A 22,136-nucleotide genomic window follows, 5' to 3' on the forward strand; every position below is an offset into this window, starting at 1 on the left:
TTTCCTGTAGTCCACGATCAGCTCCTTTGTCTTGCTCACATTGAGGGAGATGTTGTTGTCCTAGTGTAACGGATGTGAAATGGCTAGCTAGTTAGCGGTGGTGCGCGCTAATAGCGTTTCAATCGGTTACGTCACTCGCTTTGAGACCTTGAAATAGTGGTTCCCCTTGCTCTGCAAGGGCCGTGGCTTTTGTGGAGCGATGGGTAACGACGCTTCGTGGGTGTCAGTTGTTGATGTGTGCAGAGGGTCCCTGGTTCACGCCCGGGTCGGGGCGAGGGAACGGACTAAAGTTATACTGTTACACTGGCACCACACTGCCAGGTCTCTGACATTCTCCCTATAGTCTCATAACTTCCGGTGATCAGGCCTACCATTGTTTCGTCGTAAGCAAACTTAATGATGGTGTTTGTGTAGTGCTTGGCCACGCAGTCATGGGTGAACAGGGAGTACAGGATGTGATTAAGCACGCACCCCTGAGGGGCACCCGTGTTGAGTACCAGCATGGCAGATGTGTTGTTGCCTATCCTTACCACCTGGGGGTGGCCCGTCACAAAGTCCAGGATCCAGTTGCAGAGGGAGGTATTTAGTCCCAGGATCCTTAGCTTACTGATGACCTTTGTGTTTTTGGGATCCGCTGTATCTCAGGCTCTGTAGTAGTCACTGACACCTTTATCTGAAACCTTTCTAACAGTACTATCATGTTTGTAGGACTTACAGTTGAAATCGAAATTTACTTTATTTTGGTAGTATACAATATTATTCTTCGTTTAGAAAAATCCACCAGAGTTTAAAGCAAAAACAAAAGGAGGGTGGTTGGTAGGAGTGTAACGCTAAGGTTGCGTGTTAATCTCATCATGGATAAATTTAGCTTTTTAGCAAGTACTTACAACTTTTTTTGCTAGTTTGCAATACTTACTATGTTAGCTAACCCTTTCCTTAACATAACCCAACTCCTAACCTTAAACCCTAGCCTAGCTAACGTAAGCCACAAGAAATTGGAATTTGTAACATCATACGAAATGGATGAACATTATTAATACATACCATATGAATTGTAACATACTAAATGGAGTCTCTCTGATTTACATACAGAATACGAAATGTTCTGAGACCACTTTGCAAGAGAAGGTATATAGGGCTAGTATATCCTTTGTAGAATTGTCCCAAATCACATCAGTGACTGCTCACCTATGCTCCCATTCATCACCTTATTTATATTCAAAGGCAAGCACATTCAATCTGGATGAAAATGGAAGTTTATTCTTTCGGTAGACAAAATAAACGACAATTCAAAACATATTCCCGCAAACAACTTCAACAAAAGGACAAATATTAACATAGCAGAGAACGAAGAGAAAGGACAAAATGTGGTGGACGATATAAAAACTGCTGATTTCAGTTGGCGAGCTCTTGAATAAACTTTTTCCTGCCTACATCAAGGTTTGTTGTCATCCAAAAAGTTTATGATTTGCAACTGGGTCTGCTCTCCAAGTCTCAATGTTGTAGGACTGGCTAAAACTGCAGGTCTCAGTTGATAGTGAGGACGTCACTCTGGATTTCGTGGCTCAGTTGGGTCTGTAAGTCACTCAGTTTCTTTTTCAGCACTGCCAGAGCAGACATGACGATGGTCTCAGGTCGCAGTGAGCCACACGTCTCCACATTGTAATAGAACCTGCAAAAGTTTGAGACAACAGAAATTAACCGTGACGTCTTTCTCGATCATTATTCACCCTCTTTGGGTGCTTCTACACCTGCATTGCTTGCTGTTTGGGGTTTTAGGCTGGGTTTCTGTACAGCACTTTGAGATGTCAGCTGATGTAAGAAGGGCTATATAAATAAATTTGACTTTGTCATCACATACTGCTGTAACAATCAAAACCTCTATCACATACAGGTATTGTCCTCATAGGAATGGACAGTGGACACTGATGATTAGGGATGGGTATTTGAATTGATTTCACCACCATTCAAATCGTATATTTTTTCAGATATCTGCTCTGTTTCAGCAGAAGGGTGGGGCGAGAGAGGAGCAGGGGCCGGTGTGTGTGACAGTCTGTGTTGGGCACGGAGGGAGAGAAAGTAGCCAAACCGACTCCCGCTAGTTAGACAAACTTATTGCTGCCATAGGATATATATCATACCATCTGGTAGTGCATGTTTTGACTTCATCAAATCTTTGTACCTAAAGAAGCTAGCCAGCTACAGTAGCCATCTAAGTTAGCCAGCTAGCTAGTTAAAGTAGCATGGCTAAGTGAGGAAATTTTGCTGTGCTCCCCGTACTGGTCTACAACAACTCCGTTCATATGAAACGGCCTACCTGTTGGTTGAGCATTGTAGCCGCCTACTTCTCATTTAGCCAATTCTATTTTGCATTGATTATTAATCTCCCACTTCGCTTGTTACACATGGAGACCGACTGTAGCGCTGCTTTGATTGACCAAAATGTGTGTAGGCTAGAGGTGACTTTTTCTATGGGGCGCAACATGTGTTGAATGTTATGGTCTATCCTTGTAGGCTATGTAGCAATGTCACATACAGTGCCTTCGGAAAGTATTCAGACCCCCTGACTTTTTCCACGTTTTGTTACGTTACAGCCTTATTCTAAAATTGATTACAACTGTTTCCCCCTCAATCTACACACAATACCCCATAATGACAAAACAAAAACAGGTTTTTAGAAATGTTCGCTAATTTATAAAAAATGTCAAACTGAAATATACATTTACATAAGTATTCAGACCCTTTACTCAGTACATTGTTGAAGCACCGATTGGCAGCGACTACCGCAATGATTCTTCTTGGGTATGACACTACAAGCTTGGCACACCTGTATTTGGGGAGTTTCTCCCATTATTCTCTACAGACCCTCAAACTCTGTCAGGTTGGATGGGGAGTGTTGCTGCATAGATATTTTCAGGTCTCTCCAGCGATGTTCGATCAGGTTCAAGTCCGGGCTCTGGCTGGGCCACTCAAGGACATTCAGACACTTATCCCGAAGCCACTCCTGCATTGTCTTAGCTGTGTGCTTAGGGTTGTTGTCCCGTTGGAAGGTGAACTGTTGCCCCAGTCTGAGGACCTGAGCACTCTGGAGCAGTTCATCGTGGATATCTCTGTACTTTACACAGTTCATATTTCCCTCGATCCTGACTAGTCTCCCAGTCCCTGCCACTGAAAAACATCCCCCTAGCATGATGCTGCCACCACGCTTCACCGTAGGGATGGTGCCAGGTTTCATCGAGACGTGACCCTTGGCATTCAGGCCAAAGAGTTCAATCTTGGTTTCATCAGAACAGAGAATCTGGTTTCTCATGGTCAGAGTCTTTAGGTGACTTTTGGCAAACTCCAAATGGGCTGTCATGTGTCTTTTACTGAGGAGTGGCTTCTGTCTGGCCACTACCATAAATGCCTGAATGGTGGAGTGCTGCAGAGATTGTTGTGCTTCTGGAAGGTTATCCCCATCTCCACAGAGGAACTCTGGAGCGGTGTCAGAGTGACCATCGGGTTCTTGGACACCTCACTGACCAAGGCCCTTCTCCCGATTGCTCAGTTAGGCCAGGCGACCAGCTCTAGGAAGGGTCTTGGTTGTTCCAAAATTCTTCCATTTAAAAATGACAGAGACCACTGTGTTCATGGGGACCTTCAATGCCGCAGAAATGTTTTGGTACCCTTCCCCAGATCTGTGCATCGACACAATGTGGTCTCAGAGCTCTAGAGACAATTCTTTCAACCTCATGGCTTGGTTTTGCTCTGACATGCACTGTCAACTTTGGGACCTTACAGGTGTAGACAGGTGTGTGCCTTCCCAAATCATGTCCAATCAGTTGAATTTATCACATAAATTTGCAAAATTATCTAAAAACCTGTTTTTGCTTTGACATTATGGGGTAGTGTGTGTAGATTGCTAAGGAATATTTGTTTTAAATCCATTTTAGAATAAGGCTGTAACATAACAAAATGTGGAAAAAGTCAAGAGGTCTGAATACTATATAAAGGCACTGTATATAATTTGATTACATTTTAGAAAAGGCCTTTTTCCTGTTAAAATAGGCCTATATTTGTTCTCCTCAAAAATGAATACTCTCCCAAGTAATCGAATACCAACGTCTGTTTGAATATTTGAATAACCGTGCCCATTTCTGCTGATGATGCACACTAAATGCTCCATAACAGACATGTGATTTACCTCTCAGGTTTGCCATTGGGGTCAAATGGGGCTTGCACCTCATCCTCCTCAATCTCTGAGTATTCACTCTTTGGCCTGAGACAGAGAATAGCAGGGTCAATTCTAATGGATAAACAATAAGTGACACTCTCCCTCACAGAATACTTTGTCTCTCCCTTAATAAAGAACATTACAATATAACACACCATTCCTCTGGCCGTGGGTACACAGTGTGCCTCAGTGCATTGTCTGGGTCATACTCAAAGGATACGCCGGCTGTAGGGTTCCACTTAGCATGTTCCTTGCCAAAGCCCTTCTTGGCATAAGCTCTGAGACGCAGCTCCTGACCCTTTCGAAGCTTCACCAGCAAAATGTCTGACAAGACAAAGGAGGCAGAGTCGAGAGAGAGAAACAGAGGTAATGTGTGTAAGACACCAAATATTTATAATAAAATGCTGTAATAGAAGACCATGGGGAAGAGCAGCTCACCATCCTGTTCAACATAGTCATTGGGATCATTGTCTCGACTCTTGGAGGTCACCTGAAGATCAGATAATATAGAAGTCAACTCAGTTCTGAAGAAAATAGTAAGGGGAGGAAAGTTTACATTGAATTATGGTTGAATGGAAGCTCACTCACAGGGATGACTCGAGGGTGGTTGGACAGCAGGTCTCGTGAGGTCACATGCCGGGTCTGGTCCTCTGTGCAGCGAACATCCAGCGTCAGTTCAACAGAGCATTCTGGGCAGAAATCGTCACATGTACAGTCCTGCGGTAGAGGGGAAGAGAGGTGCAAAGCATTAGGGGTTTCATCTTCATGTAAGCATGGCTGGCAATGTTACTTTCCGCCATCTTCATCAGGTGTTCAAATGCTTACTCTGGAGTACTGCATCTTGTCCACAACATCATCACTTGTGAGGGGGATAAGACCTGAAAATGTGATCTTAGTTATCAGTGCAATATTGGAACACAGGAAGCACTAGAAGGGACAAAAACAAAAGTTGTACAATTCACTACATACCCACTCTGTGAGCAATGAATTCATCGTGGATCACAGAAGAATTTGCATCAATTTGAATCCAATCAATAGCTGAAATGAGACAGGAGATTAACACATACACTAACCATTGTGGCGAGGACATGGATTTTACAAACCACTACATATTCATAATATTATTAATAAGAACAAGCACAGGCGATAGAGTATCTTACCTATTGTTGCAACCTCTGACATAAAGACACGTCGGATGGAATTTGCAACCCTGTATAATCAGACAACACATGTGAAAGAACACATTAACATTGTAACTTCAGCCAATAGCAGTCTCATGTAATATTTAAGCTTATGATCTAGCTCGCCCTCCAGGGTGATGAGCAGGCACTATGACCCTGCACTTGTCTTGAAAATCCCAGACCTGCACTGTATATACAAAAGTACGTGGACACCCCTTAAAATGTGTAGATTCTGCTATTTCAGCCACACCCGTTACTGACAAGTGTATAAAAATCGAGCACACAGCCATGCAATCTCCATAGACAAACATTGCCAGTAGAACAGCCTTACTGAAGAGCTCAGTGACTTTCAACGTGGCACCATCAAAGAACCCAACAAGTCAGTTCGTCAAATTTCTGCCCTGCTAGAGCTGCCCCAGTCAACTGGAAGTGCTGTTATTGTGAAGTGGAAACGTCTAGGAGCAACAACGGCTCAGCCGCAAAGTGGTAGGCCACAGAAGCTCACAAAATATTTGATCTGACAACGGGACAGCCGAGAGCTGAAGTGCGTAAAGATTGTCTGTCCTCGGTTGCAATACGAGTTCCAAACTGCCTCTGGAAGCAACGTCAGCACAAGAACTGTTCGTCGGGAGCTTCATGAAATGGGTTTCCATAGCTGAGCAACTACACACAAGCCTAAGATCACCATGCGCAATGCCAAGCGTCAGCTGGAGTGGTGTAAAGCTCGCCGCCATTGGACTCTGGACCAGTGGAAACGCGTTCTCTGGAGTGATGAATCACACTTCACCATCTGGCAGTCAGACGGACGAATCTGGGTTTGGCGGATGCCAGGAGAATGCTACCTGCCCAGATGCATAGTGCCAGCTGTAAAGTTTGGTGGAGGCGGTATAATGATCTGGGGCTGTTTAACATGGTTTGGACTAAGCCTGTTAGTTCCAGTGAATGGAAATGTTAACGCTACAATATACAATGACATTCTAGACATTTCTGTGCTTCAATTTTGTGGCAACAGCTTGGGGGAAAGCCTTTTCCTGTTTCAGCATGACAATGCCCCTGTGCACAAAGCGATGTCCATACAGAAATAGCTTGTCGAGATTGGTGTGATAGAACTTGACTGGCCTGCGCAGGGCCCTGACCTCAAGCCCATTGAACACTTTTGGGATGAATTGGAACACCAGCTGTGAGCCAGGCCTAATCGCCAAACATCAGTGCCTGACCTCACTAATGCTATTGTGGCTGAATGGAAGCAAGTCCCCGCAACGATGTTCCAACATCTAGTAGAAAGCCTTCCCAATAGAGTGGAGGCTGTTAAAGCAGCAAAAGGAGGACAAACTCCATATTAATATCCATGATTTTGGAATGAGATGTTCGACGAGCAGGTGTCCACATACTTTTGGTAATTCAGTGTATGTTGGAACATACATCGGTTACATCGTGGGAGGCAACCCGTCTCTCGGCTGTTCCCTCCCAGCAAGCCAACTAGTGACCTAACGCGTTAGCTATGTAACTTTACACATGATTTGGTCTAACATTCCATTGCTGCGTCATCATTGACCTGCATACAGAAATATTAAAACATGGACATATGTCATGCTGTAGTTATTTCAATTATGTATCAGCGGGCCCCAGCTATTCATTGCACTGGCTACGCTCTCACAAGCTACGTAACGAGCTCGTTCACTAGTAAGCTAACGTTTGGATAATTCATTTAAATGGTTACTCACGACAGATCGGTGTTCTCTATGACAAATTTAACATTCTCATCCGTCAATTCTGTGATTTTCACGATTGGCTGGTTAGCATACGGCATTGTTAACGTATGAGAAATGCACAAATAGAAGTTCTGTATCGATCCGTCTCAAAATCAACACCAACCCCGCGCACGCCGCGAAGGCCTCAATCGACGACTACTACTCATTGGCCAAAATAAAATAAAGTCTGTGATTGGTTACCAAGTCGTGGTGGGGGTGTTTAACATCCGGGTCACACCTTTCACCCGTGACGTCGAGAAAGATGTTTCAAAATAAAAGTTTAGTGCGCCTATGTGAAATACTTATGACGCGTTCCAGACAACTGGGAACTCATGAAAAAAAACGAACTCTGACTTGGAAAAATCTACTTGAACGTTCATCCAACTCGGAATTCCAAGTTGGAAACTGGCACCTTTCCAGAACTCCCGACTTTCTGACGTGAAGATCGCTGATGTCATGACCCCATTGTTTTCCTGAGTTCCCAGTTGTCTTGAAAGTACCAACAGCATAGTATGACTACATGGTAAAATCCATGCAGTGTTGTTCATCCCAAGGACCCCCTTATCCTAAATCAATAACTGAAAAAAATAAACAAGATTGTTTTGTTGTAACTGATCTGTAATTTATTTAGGAACTCTCAATGGAGCCTAACAAAAACATTTCAAATACAATCATATTTTTGCATCCTTTATACAAAAGGAAAATGGATAGGAAGTAGATGTGAGGGAAAACCGTTTCAAACTGGATGAAAGTGAAACCTCATACCAGACCTAAGGCACAATTATATTTGTATAGTGGATAAAGGCGACTAAGCAATAAAACAAACCAACACGATAGGGTATTACAGATAAGAGAAGAAATGTCTGAGCTGTGAGCACAGAAGCTGATCTTCAATGCCTCACACACAAACCACTGACTGGCAGAGATCAGAGGGGAAGGGAAGGGGATGGTGGAACAGAAATAACAATATTTTTTCATCGTCTTTGGTTAATCCCTGTTAGATTCTTCAGCTGAAAAAAAAAAAAAAATCTCCAGTCACTACTAAACACACAGAATACAATTGGTATTAAATTAAACAAATACAGTGCATGACATTAAAACATTTAAACAATCTAGGATTCTGAAAAAAAGTAATCCAAGGTTCCAAGCAATGCTGCTGTATATGTTTAAGACACATATTCTGCACGGATACAACAGATCTTCACAATGCCCGGAGAAGTGTTTAAAATGTCAATTCGTAATAATAATCCTTTGTTTTGTGCATTCTATCTCTCTAGCACCCTCACCGTAACAGCAGCTCCCATAAGCCCCTGCGCCACTGCTTCTCCTGTAGATGCCACCTACAGGACACAATAGCAAAATAGGTGTCAATTACACATATTGAGTTCCCTTAATATAGATTGCATACTAGTGAGTTCTTTCTAATGGATTTATATTTTATCACTAGTGACCTGTTACCTAATTAAAGGGACTATGCACAGACTAAGGAAATGGTACCTGTTTGGCCGCGCCAGCCATGTTGACAATATCCTGGATTCGGTTTTCAAGGAAGTTCCAGGTGTCCTGGAAGTCTTCTGAGGAGTCCTGTATCATCACCAGCTCAGTGGTGTTATAGATCCCTGTCAGTGCGGCCCGTTTCGTATACCAGTTCAACTGATATAGGAAAAATGTGAAAACTGAATAACAAAGATTTTGATACATAGACATACTATTAAAGTGGTTGTTGAAAGACAAAAACGTAATAAAAGGAAACATTTGGATTGGGCTGATTTATAAACAATTGACAAATAATGTCAGTTGTACCCACATGTACAATTAATGAGAGGAGAGGGCATAAAAAATGGAGATTAATAGGGTAGACAGAGTTAAAAGTGAGAAGGACAATGAGAGTGCAGTGTGAGGAGAGGTGGTGAGTAGTAACCTTCGCAGAGGCTGGTCGGATAGTATGAGGTGCCTGATGAAAGGGGGTGAGGAAGACATGGGGAGAGGGGTACTTAGGCTGAGAAGGTCGACTCACATCTGTGGAACGGTCTCCAGCATAGTACCAGATATCATCCACCAGGGTGGAGAGGTGCTTCAGACTGTCTGGGATGTTGTGTGGGAGGAGCAGGATACTCATAGCCTGGAGAGAGGAGAAAGGAAGATATACTTTAATCAGCAGAAAAAAACAGATGCCTGTTACTGAGTGTAATAATTTGGGGGAGACTAATGTTGATGGCAAAGTGATACATTTGATCAAGTAAGCTATATGTAACATCTATGCACAGATGTAATAAATGGTAGCCTCTACTAGTGTATCAAGACGATGTTACAAGATTAAGCTACCTTATACCAATCAGTAGCTTGAACTGGTTTAAGGTGAAGAGATTAACTGTCACATGTCTAGTTGATGTCTCAAGTCTAATTGTTATATTGTGTTGTGTGCAAGATACCTGTGGCCAATTATCGATGTATGGCATCAACATCCTCAATCTAGTCTCCACAGCATCTCTAAGAAACTCAGCAGTTTTCTTTGGTCTGCAAGAAATTACGTGGTTAACACATGCACACACACCATTAACAATCACATTCATGTTTAAATCCTAACTGCGCAGTAGAAGTGCACTATTCTTGCACCTGCTAAATTGAGAGTGTGAGGGAGCTTACTCAGCCTGACCAAGTTGGACCTGGTTGTGCTGCTCTGCCATTTGCTCTGTTAGCTGGGCATTGCACTGAGCAATGAAGTGCAAAACCAGGTCCCCTGCTCCATTCTGGAACATTCCACTGGAGGCTGCTGAGAGGCCCAGTGTCTGCTCCGAGGAAAACAGTAACAGGAAAGAAACAATTACATTTAGTCACGTAGATAAATCTCTCCATCCACACAACTACAGTAAATCCAACTTCCCTCCACTCACTTACCTCAGCCCCTGCTGAAATGGCCTCAAGAGTCCAACCATGTAGTTGGACAAAGTCCAGTGCAGCGTTAAGAATGTGTGCTTGCAGTTGCTCCTCTGTTTCATACTCTTCTCCTTGTTCTCCACTCTGGTCTGCATAACTGCAGTGACAATAGAGAGCACACAGCATAGACCATTGGCATGCACACGTCATAAGTAACTTATGTACAAAATGTCACAAATGTTGTTTCAGAGGCATATACCACAACATGGTATTGTAATGTTATTATGCATTGGTTAAATGGGTGTCAGTTCAGTTTGGTGGAACCTAACCTAGTGTTGGGCTGGGGAGCCTCCTTTGCAGCAGCTTCAGATGCAGCAGCCTCGGGTGCAGGCGCTTCATGCATATATGTGTCAGTGTTGTTTTTAGATGGGGGGGCTCGGTAATGCTCGTGGTAGGTTGTAGTTGAGGATGCAGCAGAGGATGGGGGGACAGGGATGGACTTGTCCTTGTCCTCCTGAAGACGAAGTGCAGCACAGTGGAAGCCTCGTCTCAGGCCATTGCATTGGGGACTGGATGTTTTTGGAACTACCACTACAAGAAATAAATCAGAAAAGTATGCTCTAATGATGTTCATACTGACACGATGCATCCTGTATTCTGACTAAGCACACGTATGAACTAAGTTGCCTAATATTGGCAAATAATTAAAGCTCCTTAAATTGTGACCGGTGGGTAATTTCAGGGTAGGAGTCCCTATGTGAGCAGTTTGTGAAAATACTTGGATAATGTAACCCCCGTCACAATTTACGGGGTTAGCCTAATTAGCTAACTATGTTTATTGGATCGAAGAGCTCAATACTTGCAGTTTTGATAACTACATGTGTTTTCTTGCGTTGAGATTTAGATTGCAATGAGTAGCCAACATTATATTACCAGATTCTGTCCTTCATGATCACCTTCTGCTTAAAGTGACATTGGTTGACTAGCTAGTTCCCAAGTTCTCTCGCGATTTAGACCTAAATCAATGTACACGATTACCAAAGTCAAGTCCCTGAGCTACTGGCTAATGCCTACAGACAAAGACCAACTAGCAAGTCTTGGCTCACCGCTGCCAAAACCACGCAGGGCCCTTCCAACTCGTAGTCCTCGTAGCAGCGCCGCCATATCCAGCTGCTAACAGATATTTAGATATCAGACGCATCATTTTTACGCGACTCACTTAAGCAGCACGTAATAAACGTCATTGCTTTGACCGGAGAGGTAAGTTAGCAGGTCAGCTAACATTGACCGAAAACCTTTTTGCCTTATTTCACGTTCAGAAAGTCTCAAAGTCAAAGCGGAACTACCACACACACGTTTTGTGAATCTGCAGTGAATTTGCATAGCGAAAACATACATTTTGATGTGAACGTTTTGTTAGCTGTTCGTTAAACAACGTTAGCTTACTAGCTAACTAACATAACGTTAGTTACTAATTTAGCTGGTTGGTAACTTGTCACAAAGAGAAAAGCACATTTGAACGTCTTTAACTAAAAGAGTTAAGACCAAGATAATGTATTAAACGTGATGTGCTAAAATGGGCTTGATGATGTCTGTATGACTGGTAGTAAATTTGCCATAAACGTTAGGTTTCTAGTCAGTTCGAGAATATTCCATATTACGTGTGTTCTAGTTACACTTGATAGCCTGGATATCAGTCTCTTTAGCTAATCTACTCCCTGTACTCCATGTCATGTGCCAAAGTGACTGGCCTTTCTGCCAGTTGCAGACTGTGCCGTTTAAGATTAGAGAAGGAAAAAAATTATATTTAAGGCTCCACATGTTGTCATGGAAAATATTAATGTTATTTCCAACAACCCTTTAAGCAACTCTGCCGTAAATCCAGCGCATATTGAAAGTTGAAATTGCTGAAAGGCCAGTCTTTTTGGCAATGAGAAGGAGTGGAATGTTAGCTATAGAAACTGCTACTCATGTCGTGTTCAAAACAACTGGAAAATTTGTTTTGAATGGTCATCCAACTCGAAATTATAAGTCGGAAACTGGCATCTTTTTAGAACCCCACTTTCTGATCTGAAAATCACTGACGTCATGATTTGACCTAGTTTTTTCCCGAGTTCACAGTTGTCTTGAAAGCACCATCAGACTACCTACATGGTGCTTTCAAGACAACTGGGAACACGGAAAAAATGAGGTAAATTCAAGATGTCAGTGATCTTCAGGTCAGAAGGTGTCACTAGCTACCACATTCACAAAGTCATAAAACCCCACCTATTTCTACAGTTTTTCACCGTAAATCGTATTTTAAACTTAACATTTACATTACATTTAAGTCATTTAGCAGACGCTCTTATCCAGAGCGACTTACAAATTGGAAAGTTCATACATATTCATCCTGGTCCCCCCGTGGGGAATGAACCCACAACCCTGGCGTTGCAAGCGCCATGCTCTACCAACTGAGCCACACGGGACCATAGGGATGTGGTTAACCTTAACCACATCCCTAACCTTAAAATAAAACGCAAAAAAAGCATTTTTTTTTTGTTTTCATTCATTTTTACGATATAGATAATTTTGACTTTGTGGCTGTGGAAACCAAATTGGAGCTCTAGAAAAAGTTTATTCCGAGTTGGATGACCGTTAAAACCATTTTTTCTTCTTTTTTTTTTGGAATCTGAGCTCATTTTTACCCGGGTTCCCAGTTGTCTTGAATGCACTTTCCGACTTGAAGATCACTGGCTTCATGATTTGGCTTCGCCCCCCCCCCCCCCCCCCCCCGAGTTCCCAGTTGTCTTAAACGCAAAGAGTCTGAGACTGCCATCATTTAAGTCATTTGTGGTGTAAAGGGTTGCGTCAATCGAATCTGGTATCAGGATAAAATGTGATTCAGAGTCACCGAACATACTTTAATTATTTTTATTTAACATAAGCGATAAATGGTAAATGCAAATTTCGTACATACGGGTTCACTGTATCACCACGCAGGGTAAAGTAGAGAACTGACTGAAATAGTACAGACATCTTCTTTTATACTGTGACAGATGTAGTTCCAACTTTAGAGTTGGCCTGTGACAGTAGAGGCTTAGCGTGGTTTAAACTTGCTAGCCTATCGGTGGTGCCCAGGCTGGTCCCAGCCTCACAGCACACAGGATCCAGATATCCGGAAGTGTTTGTTGTGAAGTTTGAGCTGAGTTGTCGGTGGCTACACTGCTCAGTTCCTGTTTTCTTGTTATTCAGCATTTTTCCGTCTTGTCTCAACCTTCTGTTTAGCACAGTCGACACCCTAGATTAACAACAGCTTTTCTGCAGTCACGCTATGTTTTGTGATTAACATGTCCTATTTCTATAAGGCATATATTTTTGTTAAAAAGAGAACAAAACCATCCTTCACAGTGGTGAGGAGGGGCACTGTACAAAACAAAGTCCCCAGTGATTGGATCCTTGCGTAGTTTTCCATGTAATGGGTATGGAGCATCACATATCCTGTTATAACAATTCTGTAGCTACAGTTGAAGTCGGACATTTACATACACTTAGGTTGGAGTCATTAAAACTCGTTTTTCAACCACTCCACAAATTTCTTGTTAACAAACTATAGTTTTGGCAAGTCGATTAAGACATCTACTTTGTGCATGACACAAGTCATTTTTCCCCAAAAATTTTACAGACAGATTATTTCACTTATAATTCACTGTATCACAATTCCAGTGGGTCAGAAGTTTACATACACTAAGTTGACTGTGCCTTTAAACAGCTTGGAAAATTCCAGAAAATTATGTCATGGCTTTTGAAGCTTCTGATAGGCTAATTGACATCATTTGAGTCAATTGGAGGTGTACCTGTGGATGTATTTCAAGGCCTACCTTCAAACTCAGTGCCTCTTTGCTTGACATCATGGGAAACTCAAAAGAAATCAGTCAAGACCTCAGAAAAAAAATTGTAGACCTCCACAAGTCTGGTTTATCCTTGGGAGCAATTTCCAAATGCCTGAAGGTACCACGTTCATCTGTACAAACAATAGTACGCAAGTATAAACACCATGGGACCACGCAGCCGTCATACCGATCAGGAAGGAAACGCATTCTGTTTCCTAGAGATGGACGTACTTTGGTACGAAAAGTGCAAATCAATCCCAGAACAACAGCAAATGACCTTGTGAAGATGCTGGAGGAAAAAGGTACAAAAGTATCAAAATCCACAGTAAAACGAGTCCTATATCAACATAACCTGAAAGGTCGCTCAGCAAGGAAGAGGCCACTGCTCCAAAACCGGCATAAAAAAGTTCCAAAGTTGTGGTAAAATGGCTTAAGGACAGCAAAGTCAAGGTATTGGAGTGGCCATCACAAAGCCCTGATCTCAATCCTAATGAAAATTTGTGGGCAGAACTGAAAAAGCATGTGCGAGCAAGGAGGCCTACAAACCTGACTCAGTTACACCAGCTCTGTCAGGAGGAATGGGCCAAAATTCACCCAACTTATTGTGGGAAGCTTGTGGAAGCCTACCCAAAACGTTTGACCCAAGTTAAACAGTTTAAAGGCAATGCTACCAAATACTAATTGATTGTATGTAAACTTCTGACCCACTGGGAATGTGATGAAAGAAATAAAAGCTGAAATAAATAATTCTCTCTACCATTATTCTGACATTTCACATTCTTAAAATAAAGTGGTGATCCTAACTGACCTAAGACAGGGAATTTTTACGAGGATTAAATGTCAGGAATTGTGAAAAACTGAGTTTAAATGTATTTGGCTCAGGTGTATGTAAACTTCCAACCTCAACTGTACGTGTGTTCTTGAGGTTGGACTCTGAAATGCTGACACTAATGTAAGGTGATCTGATTTTCTAGCTTGGTGGGAAAAAAACAATGACATGGAACTATATCTACAAATGTATTTTCACTTTCGTCCTTTTATTAATTATAACACAGCAATTGATTACCCCTCCACAGTTTTGTTAATCTTGGCCTATCTCGTATATTTTTGAATCACCCAAGTTTGGTAGCCTATGCGGTTGGGTACAGATAGATATAATTTGTACATGCAAATCTGAATGGATACAGCGTTTGATTATCAACCGCAATTGAAACTTTTTCTTACTGAGGGCTGGTCACCTTACACTAACCCTAATCCTTATGTCTGTGTAACTGGTGCTGGCAGTAACCAATTCAGAACAATTTTGATATCCCAATAGAAGTCAGTAAAGCATTATGTATGGAACAAGGTCACTTTGACTTCTGTTTCTCAATCTTGAATCTACGACTGATGAGTCCGCTGCTATCAGGTACCGATAATCTATTGGGTGGTTGAGTTTACTCCTCTGTCCCCAACACTTGGTGTCTTATCAGCATAACAGATACAGTGCATTCGGAAAGTATTCTGACCCCTTGACTTTTCCACATTTTGTTACGTTAGCTTTATTCTAAAATGGATTACATTTTATGTTTTCCTCATCAATCTACACACAATACCCCATAATGACAAAGCGAAAACAGGTTTTTAGAATACCTTATCTACATAAGTATTCAGACCCTTTGCTATGAGACTCGAAATTGAGCTCCGGTGCATACGGTTTCTATTGATCATCCTTGAGAGGTTTCTACACCTGTGATAAATTCCACTGATTGGACATGGTTTGGAAAGGCACACACCTGTCTATACAAGGTCCCACAGTTGACAGTGCATGTCAGAGCAAACACCAAGCCATGAGGTCAAAGTAAATGTCCATAGAGCTCCGAGACAGGATTGTGTAGATGTACAGATCTGGGGAAGGGTAGCAAAAAAATTCTGCAGCCTTAACTTCTACTTGGTCACAATCCCGGATCCGGGAGCATCCTCATCAGTAAAAAAGCTGACTAGCATAGCCTAGCATAGCGCCACAAGTAAATACTAGGATATAAATATCATGAAATCACAAGTCCAAGACACCAAATGAAAGATACACATCTTGTGAATCCAGCCATCATTTCCGATTTTTAAAATGTTTTACAGCGAAAACACTATGTATTTCTATTAGCTACCCACGATAGCAAAAGACTCAACCGCATATTTTCACAATTTTTTTACCGCATAGGTGGCTATCACAAATTCGACCAAATAAAGATATAATTAGTCACTAACCATGAAACAACTTCATCAGATGACAGTCTTATAACATGTTATACAATAAATCTATGTTTTGTTCGAAAAATGTGCATATTTCAGGTATAAATCATAGTTTTACATTGCAGCTACAATCACAAATATCACCAAAGCAGCTAGAATAACTACAGAGAGCAACGTGAAATACCTAAATACTCATCATAAAACATTTATGAAAAATACATGGTGTACAGCAAATGAAAGACAAACATCTTGTGAATCCAGCCAATATTTCAGATTTTTTAAGTGTTTTACAGCGAAAACACAATATAGCATTATATTAGCTTACTACAATAGCCAACCACACAACCGCATTCATTCACCGCAAAGGTAGCGATAGCGGAAAAAAACAGCAAAATATATAAATTTATTCACTAACCTTGACAAACTTCATCAGATGACAGTCCTATAACATCATATTACACAATACATATATGTTTTGTTCGAAAATGTGCATATTTAGCGGTACAAATTGTGGTTTTACAATGTGAATACGTAGTCAAAATGCACAAAATTGTCCGGAGAAATCTTGGAGAGTCATCTAATCAAATAACTCATCATAAACTTTACTAAAAAATACATGTTGTACAGCAAATGAAAGATACACTAGTTCTTAATGCAACCGCTGTGTTAGATTTTTAAAAATAACTTTAGTACGACATACAGCTTACGTTATAGCGAGACAGCGCCCAAAATCAGGGCGGAAAATATGACTAAACATTTTCAACAGAAATACGAAATAACATCATAAATGGTTCCTAATTTTGATGAGCTTCCATCAGAATGTTGTACAAGTTGTCCTTTGTCCAGAATAATCGTTGTTTGGTTGTAGAATGTCCTCTTCTCCTGTCGAATTAGCAACCAAAGCTAGCCATGTGGCGCAAACGTGCCCAACTTCACATAACGCAAAGAAAAGAAAATGCCGAAAATCGCAATAAACGTTCAATAAACTGATATAACTCGGTTTAAAATAACTACTTTATGATGTTTTTAACACATATCAAATAAAATCAGAGCCGGAGATATCTAACGTCTATACCGAAAGCTTTTCAGAACGCAATCTGGGGTCCCTTCTCGCGCCTTCCAAGACAATGAAAATTCTGGTCACGTCATTCCAAAAGCTCTTGTTCGGCCTCAGATCAAGCTAGACACCCCATTCCACCTCTCACTGCCTGTTGACATCTAGTGGAAGGCGACTAGAGAGTGTTTTCTATCCAATAGTAATAATAATATGCATATTGTACGAGCAAGAATTGAGTACGAGGCAGTTTAATTTGGGAACGATTTTTTACAAAGTGAAAATAGCGCCCCCTATTGACAAAAGGTTTTAATGTCCCCAAGAACACAGTGGCCTCCATCGTTCTTAAATGGAAGAAGTTTGGAACCACCAAGACTCTTCCTAGAGCTGGCCACCCGGCCAAACTGAGCAATCGGGGGGGAAAGGGCTTTGGTCAGGGAGGTGACCAAGAACCCGATGTTCACTCTGACAGAGCTCCAGAGTTCCTCTGTGGAGATGGGAGAACCTTCCAGAAGGTGAACCATCTCTGCAGCACTCCACCAATTAGGCCTTTATGGTAGTGGCCAGACAGAAGCCACTTCTCAGTAAAATGACAGCCCGCTTGGAGTTTGCCAAAATGCACCTAAAGGACTCTGACCATGAGAAACAAGATTCTCTGGTCTGTAGAAACCAATAATTAACTCTTTGGCCTGAATGCCAAGCGTCACATCTGGAGGAAACCTGACACCATCCTTACAATGAAGAATGGTGGTGGCAGCATCATGCTGGGGGGATGTTTTTCAGCGGCAGGGACTGGGAGACTAGTCAGGATCGAGGGAAATATGAACTGTGCAAAGTACAGAAAGATCCATGATGAACTGCTCCAGAGTGCTCAGGTCCTCAGACTGGGGCGACGGTTCACCTTCCAACAAGACCCTAAGCACACAGCCAAGACAACGCAGGAGTGGCTTCGGTACAAGTGTCTGAATGTCCTTGAGTGGCCCAGCCGGAGCCCGGACTTGAACCCGATAGAATATCTCTGGAGAGACCTGAAAATATCTATGCAGCAACACTCCCCATCCAACCTGACAGAGCTTGAGAGGATCTGCAGAGAAGAATGGGAGAAACTCCCCAAATACAGGTGTGCCAAGCTTGTAGCGTCATACCCAAGAAAACTCGAGACTAATCGCTGCCAAAGGTGCTTGAACAAAGCACCGATTAAAGGGTCTCAATATTTACGGAAATGTGATATTTCAGTATCAAATGTTTTATAAATTTGCAAACATTTCTAAAAACCTGTTTTTGTTTTGTCATTATGGGGTTTTGTGTGTAGATTGATGAGGAAAACATTACATTTAATAAATTTTAGAATAAGGCTGTAACGTAACAAAATGTGGAAAAAGTCAAGGGGTCTGAATACTTTCTGAAGGCACTGTATGTTCTGTCCGCTCTGGTATCTCAATTTTGGGAGGAGTCAGAGGGCAGTGTCCACAGTCTGTGGTGGTTTCTTTGGATTGATTTAACTTAAAATGCTAGTAAGCGTGTTAATGTATTGACTGTTGTTCTGTTTGCAGGAGACCATGGCAGACCTTGGTGTAAAAGCAGGGGAGAAGGTGCTGTTGGTGTGGAGCCAACCCTCATCCCCAACAACCCTGAAGGAGCTGGCAGAGAGTCTAGGGTCCATGGTTGGCTCTGAGGGCCGAGTGTCACTGGAGAATATGGAGAGACTACTAATGTGTGAGTGACCCTTTCCTAAAGTTCTGTTTCAACAGTTGGCCAATGCTATATCAAAACTCTTGCATTTATAGGTCTGATATTCTATGCACTTGTTAAAAGGCATTGTATTGTAAAATTGTACTTGCTACTCTGTCTAACGATAAGGTGAGCCACCAAAATACCTGCCAATCCTCTCCTTTCCTCAGCTTCACATGCAGCATCGACTTATGACTGGGTCCTCTCAAGTCTACTCCCTGATAGCTCTTCCATTCACACCTCAGAGACGCTAGCAGAGATGGCCAGGGTGATAAAACCTGGTGGGAAACTAGTGCTAGAGGAACCTGTTACAGGTAAGAGGGGTGAAGAGAGCAAAGTCTCCATGGTCATTATTGAGGACACATAGTAAATGACTCTGACTCTTGACACCTGTCCTTTTTCTCAGGAACTAATGACCAACAAGTGAGGACTGCTGAAAAACTTATGTCAGCCTTGAAGTTGTCTGGACTGGTGTCTGTCACTGAGGTGAGTTAACCAGCACTGGAATGGTAAATATCCACTCCTCCAGGCTCTGTATATGCTGACACATTTTTTGTTTACCAATATTGGCAGATCAGTAAAGGACCCCTGACCCCAAAAGCTTTGTCTGCCCTGAGGACATCTACAGGCTTCCAGGGGAACACTCTCTCCAGGGTGCGCATGTCTGCTTCTAAACCCAACTTTGAGGTGGGCTCCTCTAGCCAGCTGAAGCTTTCCTTTGGGAAAAAGGCACCAAAACCAGGTATGTGGAGTTCTCCTTCCTTCTGTTACCATTTCAAACGTTTCCTCTTGCTTCTGGCCTTTTCAAATGTATTCCTTTTCTTGTTGCAGAAGACAAACCAGCTCTTGACCCCAATGTTGAAAAGGCATGGACCCTGTCAGCCAATGACATGGATGATGATGATGTGGTGTGTGTTTGTTTGTATTTGTGTGTAGATCTATATGATTTAATGCATTCGATGATGGTCTCAATATGCCTTTCCGCTGTCTCTTCAGGACCTGGTAGACTCCGATGCTCTCCTGGATGCAGATGATCTAAAGAAGCCAGATGCAGCCTCCCTCAAGGCGCCCTCCTGTGGTGACGGAACAACCAAGAAAAAGAAAGCTTGCAAGAACTGGTGAGAAACACCCCTCACCCTTTCTTTGGTTACAGAAAAGAGGGCTCATCCATACACCAACAAAATCGCTGGAGTCATAACCAAGAGACTTGAGTGATGAAGTTCAACTGATTATTGAATATCCCTTATGCAAATATGGAGATAATCACACATAGTTGCCTTGTATCATAATTTATCTTGTAATTTGTCATTACTCCTCCTATGTAGCTCTTGTGGTCTTGCTGAGGAGTTGGAACAGGAAAGCAAGGTTGTCCAGACGATCAGCCAGCCCAAGTCAGCGTGTGGAAGTGTGAGTGTCACTCTTTTCCCATATGCAACCATCATACTGTAGCTTTCTATCTATCTGTGTCGGCACATGTATCTTTGTGAAGCCAGTTTGTAGTTGTTGACCTGACCTTTTGATCTGTATTTCAGTGTTACCTGGGTGATGCCTTCCGATGTGCCAGCTGTCCGTATCTTGGGATGCCTGCCTTTAAACCTGGGGAGAAGGTTGTCCTGGCCAACATGGGGCTAAATGATGCCTAGGAACACATATTTATGTAGTGTCACATTATTTACATTCCTTACACACTGCTAACCTACCACCCCCTGGAGCAATGTTCCCTCTTTTTTTCAGCACTGGGCAAATTTCAGGTCTGCACATACTTGAATATTGTGAAAACTAATATACTACTTAACTTAACTCACTAGCAAAGTATATTAACAAAATGTGCACACATGGCTACATGCGGCTCTTGCTTTGATCTCAACACAAGCGCAACTACTAACGACCACTCATGCTGTAAACACAGTCCAGTTCAAAGTAAATGGCAATGTTTTATTTGCAAATAGGCCTACTGCAGCTCTGATTATGCCACACTGGTCTGTGTAGACTGCAGAGTATGGGCTGAGTCGTGCAGTGTCAATGCAATAGAATCTTACTCTGATGCGTTCTGCCTACAACAAAATCTCTTGCATAGTTTGTTTTGTTTCGGTATGTTGCATTGAAAGTGGCTAATATTGTGTTGATTCGATCACAATTGTCAGAGTAAAGGGAAACACTGATAGTGTTAACAGGGAAAACTCTAGAAAATTGAGTGAAGTTCAATCCCATGCTTCTTTCTCTCATTGGGCTGATATTTATTTTGCTCTGCAGTCTCGGGGCTATTGCGCACCCGCTTGCAGCTTAGAGGGAACAATGCCCTGCGGGGGTGCTTGTTCAATGCCAGGTTCTCAATGAGATGAGAATGGTTCTACATCTCATTTATGTGAGAGCAAAAAAACAGATTTAGTTTAAGAAAATGAAGACCTAATGCACTGAATTGCAGTCAGAAATGTGTTATTGCTGGTTGTATACAGTTGTAATACATGTATTAGGAGTATAATTTAAAGTATCCAAACATGACTGAATACATCATAATCATTGCATCAATCCAGGCTACAGGCTTTGACCATGTGAAAACTACAGTATGCTACTGGATACAGTGAAGATTTCACAGAGCAGTCACCATATTTCAAGTACAACTGGAACATACAGGTGTCGATTTGTCAGTTCAATGAATCGTGTGTATATTACTATCTTAACAGTCAATAGAAATCTGTTAATCATAGCCACAAGTTCATTTTTTTCAGGATATCCCATTTAATTATTACTCGTTTACAGATCAGATTGTTTTAGATCCAATCACAAACCATTTCCTCACGCTCAATCACTTTCACACTCAGAAGCACAATAATACAAATTGAGGGCAACAGCAATACAGTATAAAATGACTGAAAACAGTTAAATGTACAGTCAATAACAAAATAAAAAATATGATTCCATAGTTTTGATGTCTTCACTGTTATTTTCTACATTGTAGACTAAAGAAAAACCCTGGAATGAGTAGGTGTGGTCAAACTTTTGACTGGTACTGTAAATACATATACACTTTCATAGATAGAGATTAAAAAATGCTCAACATCTAGATGAGCATAATTCAAGTACAATTGTTCCAAGCTTGTTTGGCTGGTAGCTTAGATTCTTTAGCTTGGTTTCCATCCAATTTGGTGACAGATTTGAATATTCTAAAATCTTTATAAAGACAATATGCCATTTCAGAGTTTCCTTTAAGAAAATGTGGCATCCATA

General features: G+C 41.9%; 3 protein-coding genes across 4 annotated transcripts; 1 reads left to right on the forward strand and 2 right to left on the reverse strand.

Annotated features, from left to right (window-relative positions):
- Window positions 1–1,238: 1,238 nt before the first annotated feature.
- Window positions 1,239–7,348, reverse strand: LOC139530091 (DNA-directed RNA polymerase II subunit RPB3-like). Its single transcript, XM_071326191.1, has 9 exons — window positions 7,119–7,348; window positions 5,374–5,423; window positions 5,183–5,251; window positions 5,039–5,091; window positions 4,802–4,930; window positions 4,652–4,703; window positions 4,369–4,537; window positions 4,184–4,258; window positions 1,239–1,672 (listed from the first exon to the last, which is right to left on the reverse strand). The coding sequence occupies exons 1-9, from the start codon at window positions 7,202–7,204 to the stop codon at window positions 1,528–1,530; spliced, it is 828 nt and encodes a 275-aa protein (XP_071182292.1). The 5' UTR covers window positions 7,205–7,348; the 3' UTR covers window positions 1,239–1,527.
- A 397-nt stretch (window positions 7,349–7,745) lies between these two features.
- On the reverse strand, window positions 7,746–11,268 carry LOC139530089 (ubiquinone biosynthesis protein COQ9-B, mitochondrial-like). Its single transcript, XM_071326187.1, has 9 exons — window positions 11,129–11,268; window positions 10,352–10,613; window positions 10,044–10,179; window positions 9,792–9,934; window positions 9,578–9,662; window positions 9,163–9,267; window positions 8,643–8,798; window positions 8,432–8,485; window positions 7,746–8,155 (listed from the first exon to the last, which is right to left on the reverse strand). Exons 1-9 carry the CDS (start codon window positions 11,184–11,186, stop codon window positions 8,120–8,122), a joined length of 1,035 nt encoding a protein of 344 aa, XP_071182288.1. The 5' UTR covers window positions 11,187–11,268; the 3' UTR covers window positions 7,746–8,119.
- LOC139530090 (anamorsin-B) lies at window positions 11,145–21,615 on the forward strand. Of its 2 annotated transcripts, none has more exons than XM_071326188.1 (9): window positions 11,145–11,282; window positions 18,731–18,893; window positions 19,079–19,222; window positions 19,315–19,394; window positions 19,482–19,650; window positions 19,740–19,816; window positions 19,905–20,026; window positions 20,234–20,315; window positions 20,441–21,615. In XM_071326188.1, the coding sequence occupies exons 2-9, from the start codon at window positions 18,737–18,739 to the stop codon at window positions 20,549–20,551; spliced, it is 942 nt and encodes a 313-aa protein (XP_071182289.1). In that variant the 5' UTR covers window positions 11,145–11,282; window positions 18,731–18,736; the 3' UTR covers window positions 20,552–21,615. The 2 variants fall into 2 exon arrangements, with proteins under 2 accessions (XP_071182289.1, XP_071182290.1); XM_071326189.1 differs by having other exon boundaries at window positions 11,265–11,294.
- The last annotated feature ends 521 nt before the right edge of the window (window positions 21,616–22,136 follow it).

This window comes from Salvelinus alpinus, chromosome 9 (assembly GCF_045679555.1).
Source record: "Salvelinus alpinus chromosome 9, SLU_Salpinus.1, whole genome shotgun sequence".
Lineage (NCBI taxonomy): Eukaryota > Metazoa > Chordata > Actinopteri > Salmoniformes > Salmonidae > Salvelinus > Salvelinus alpinus.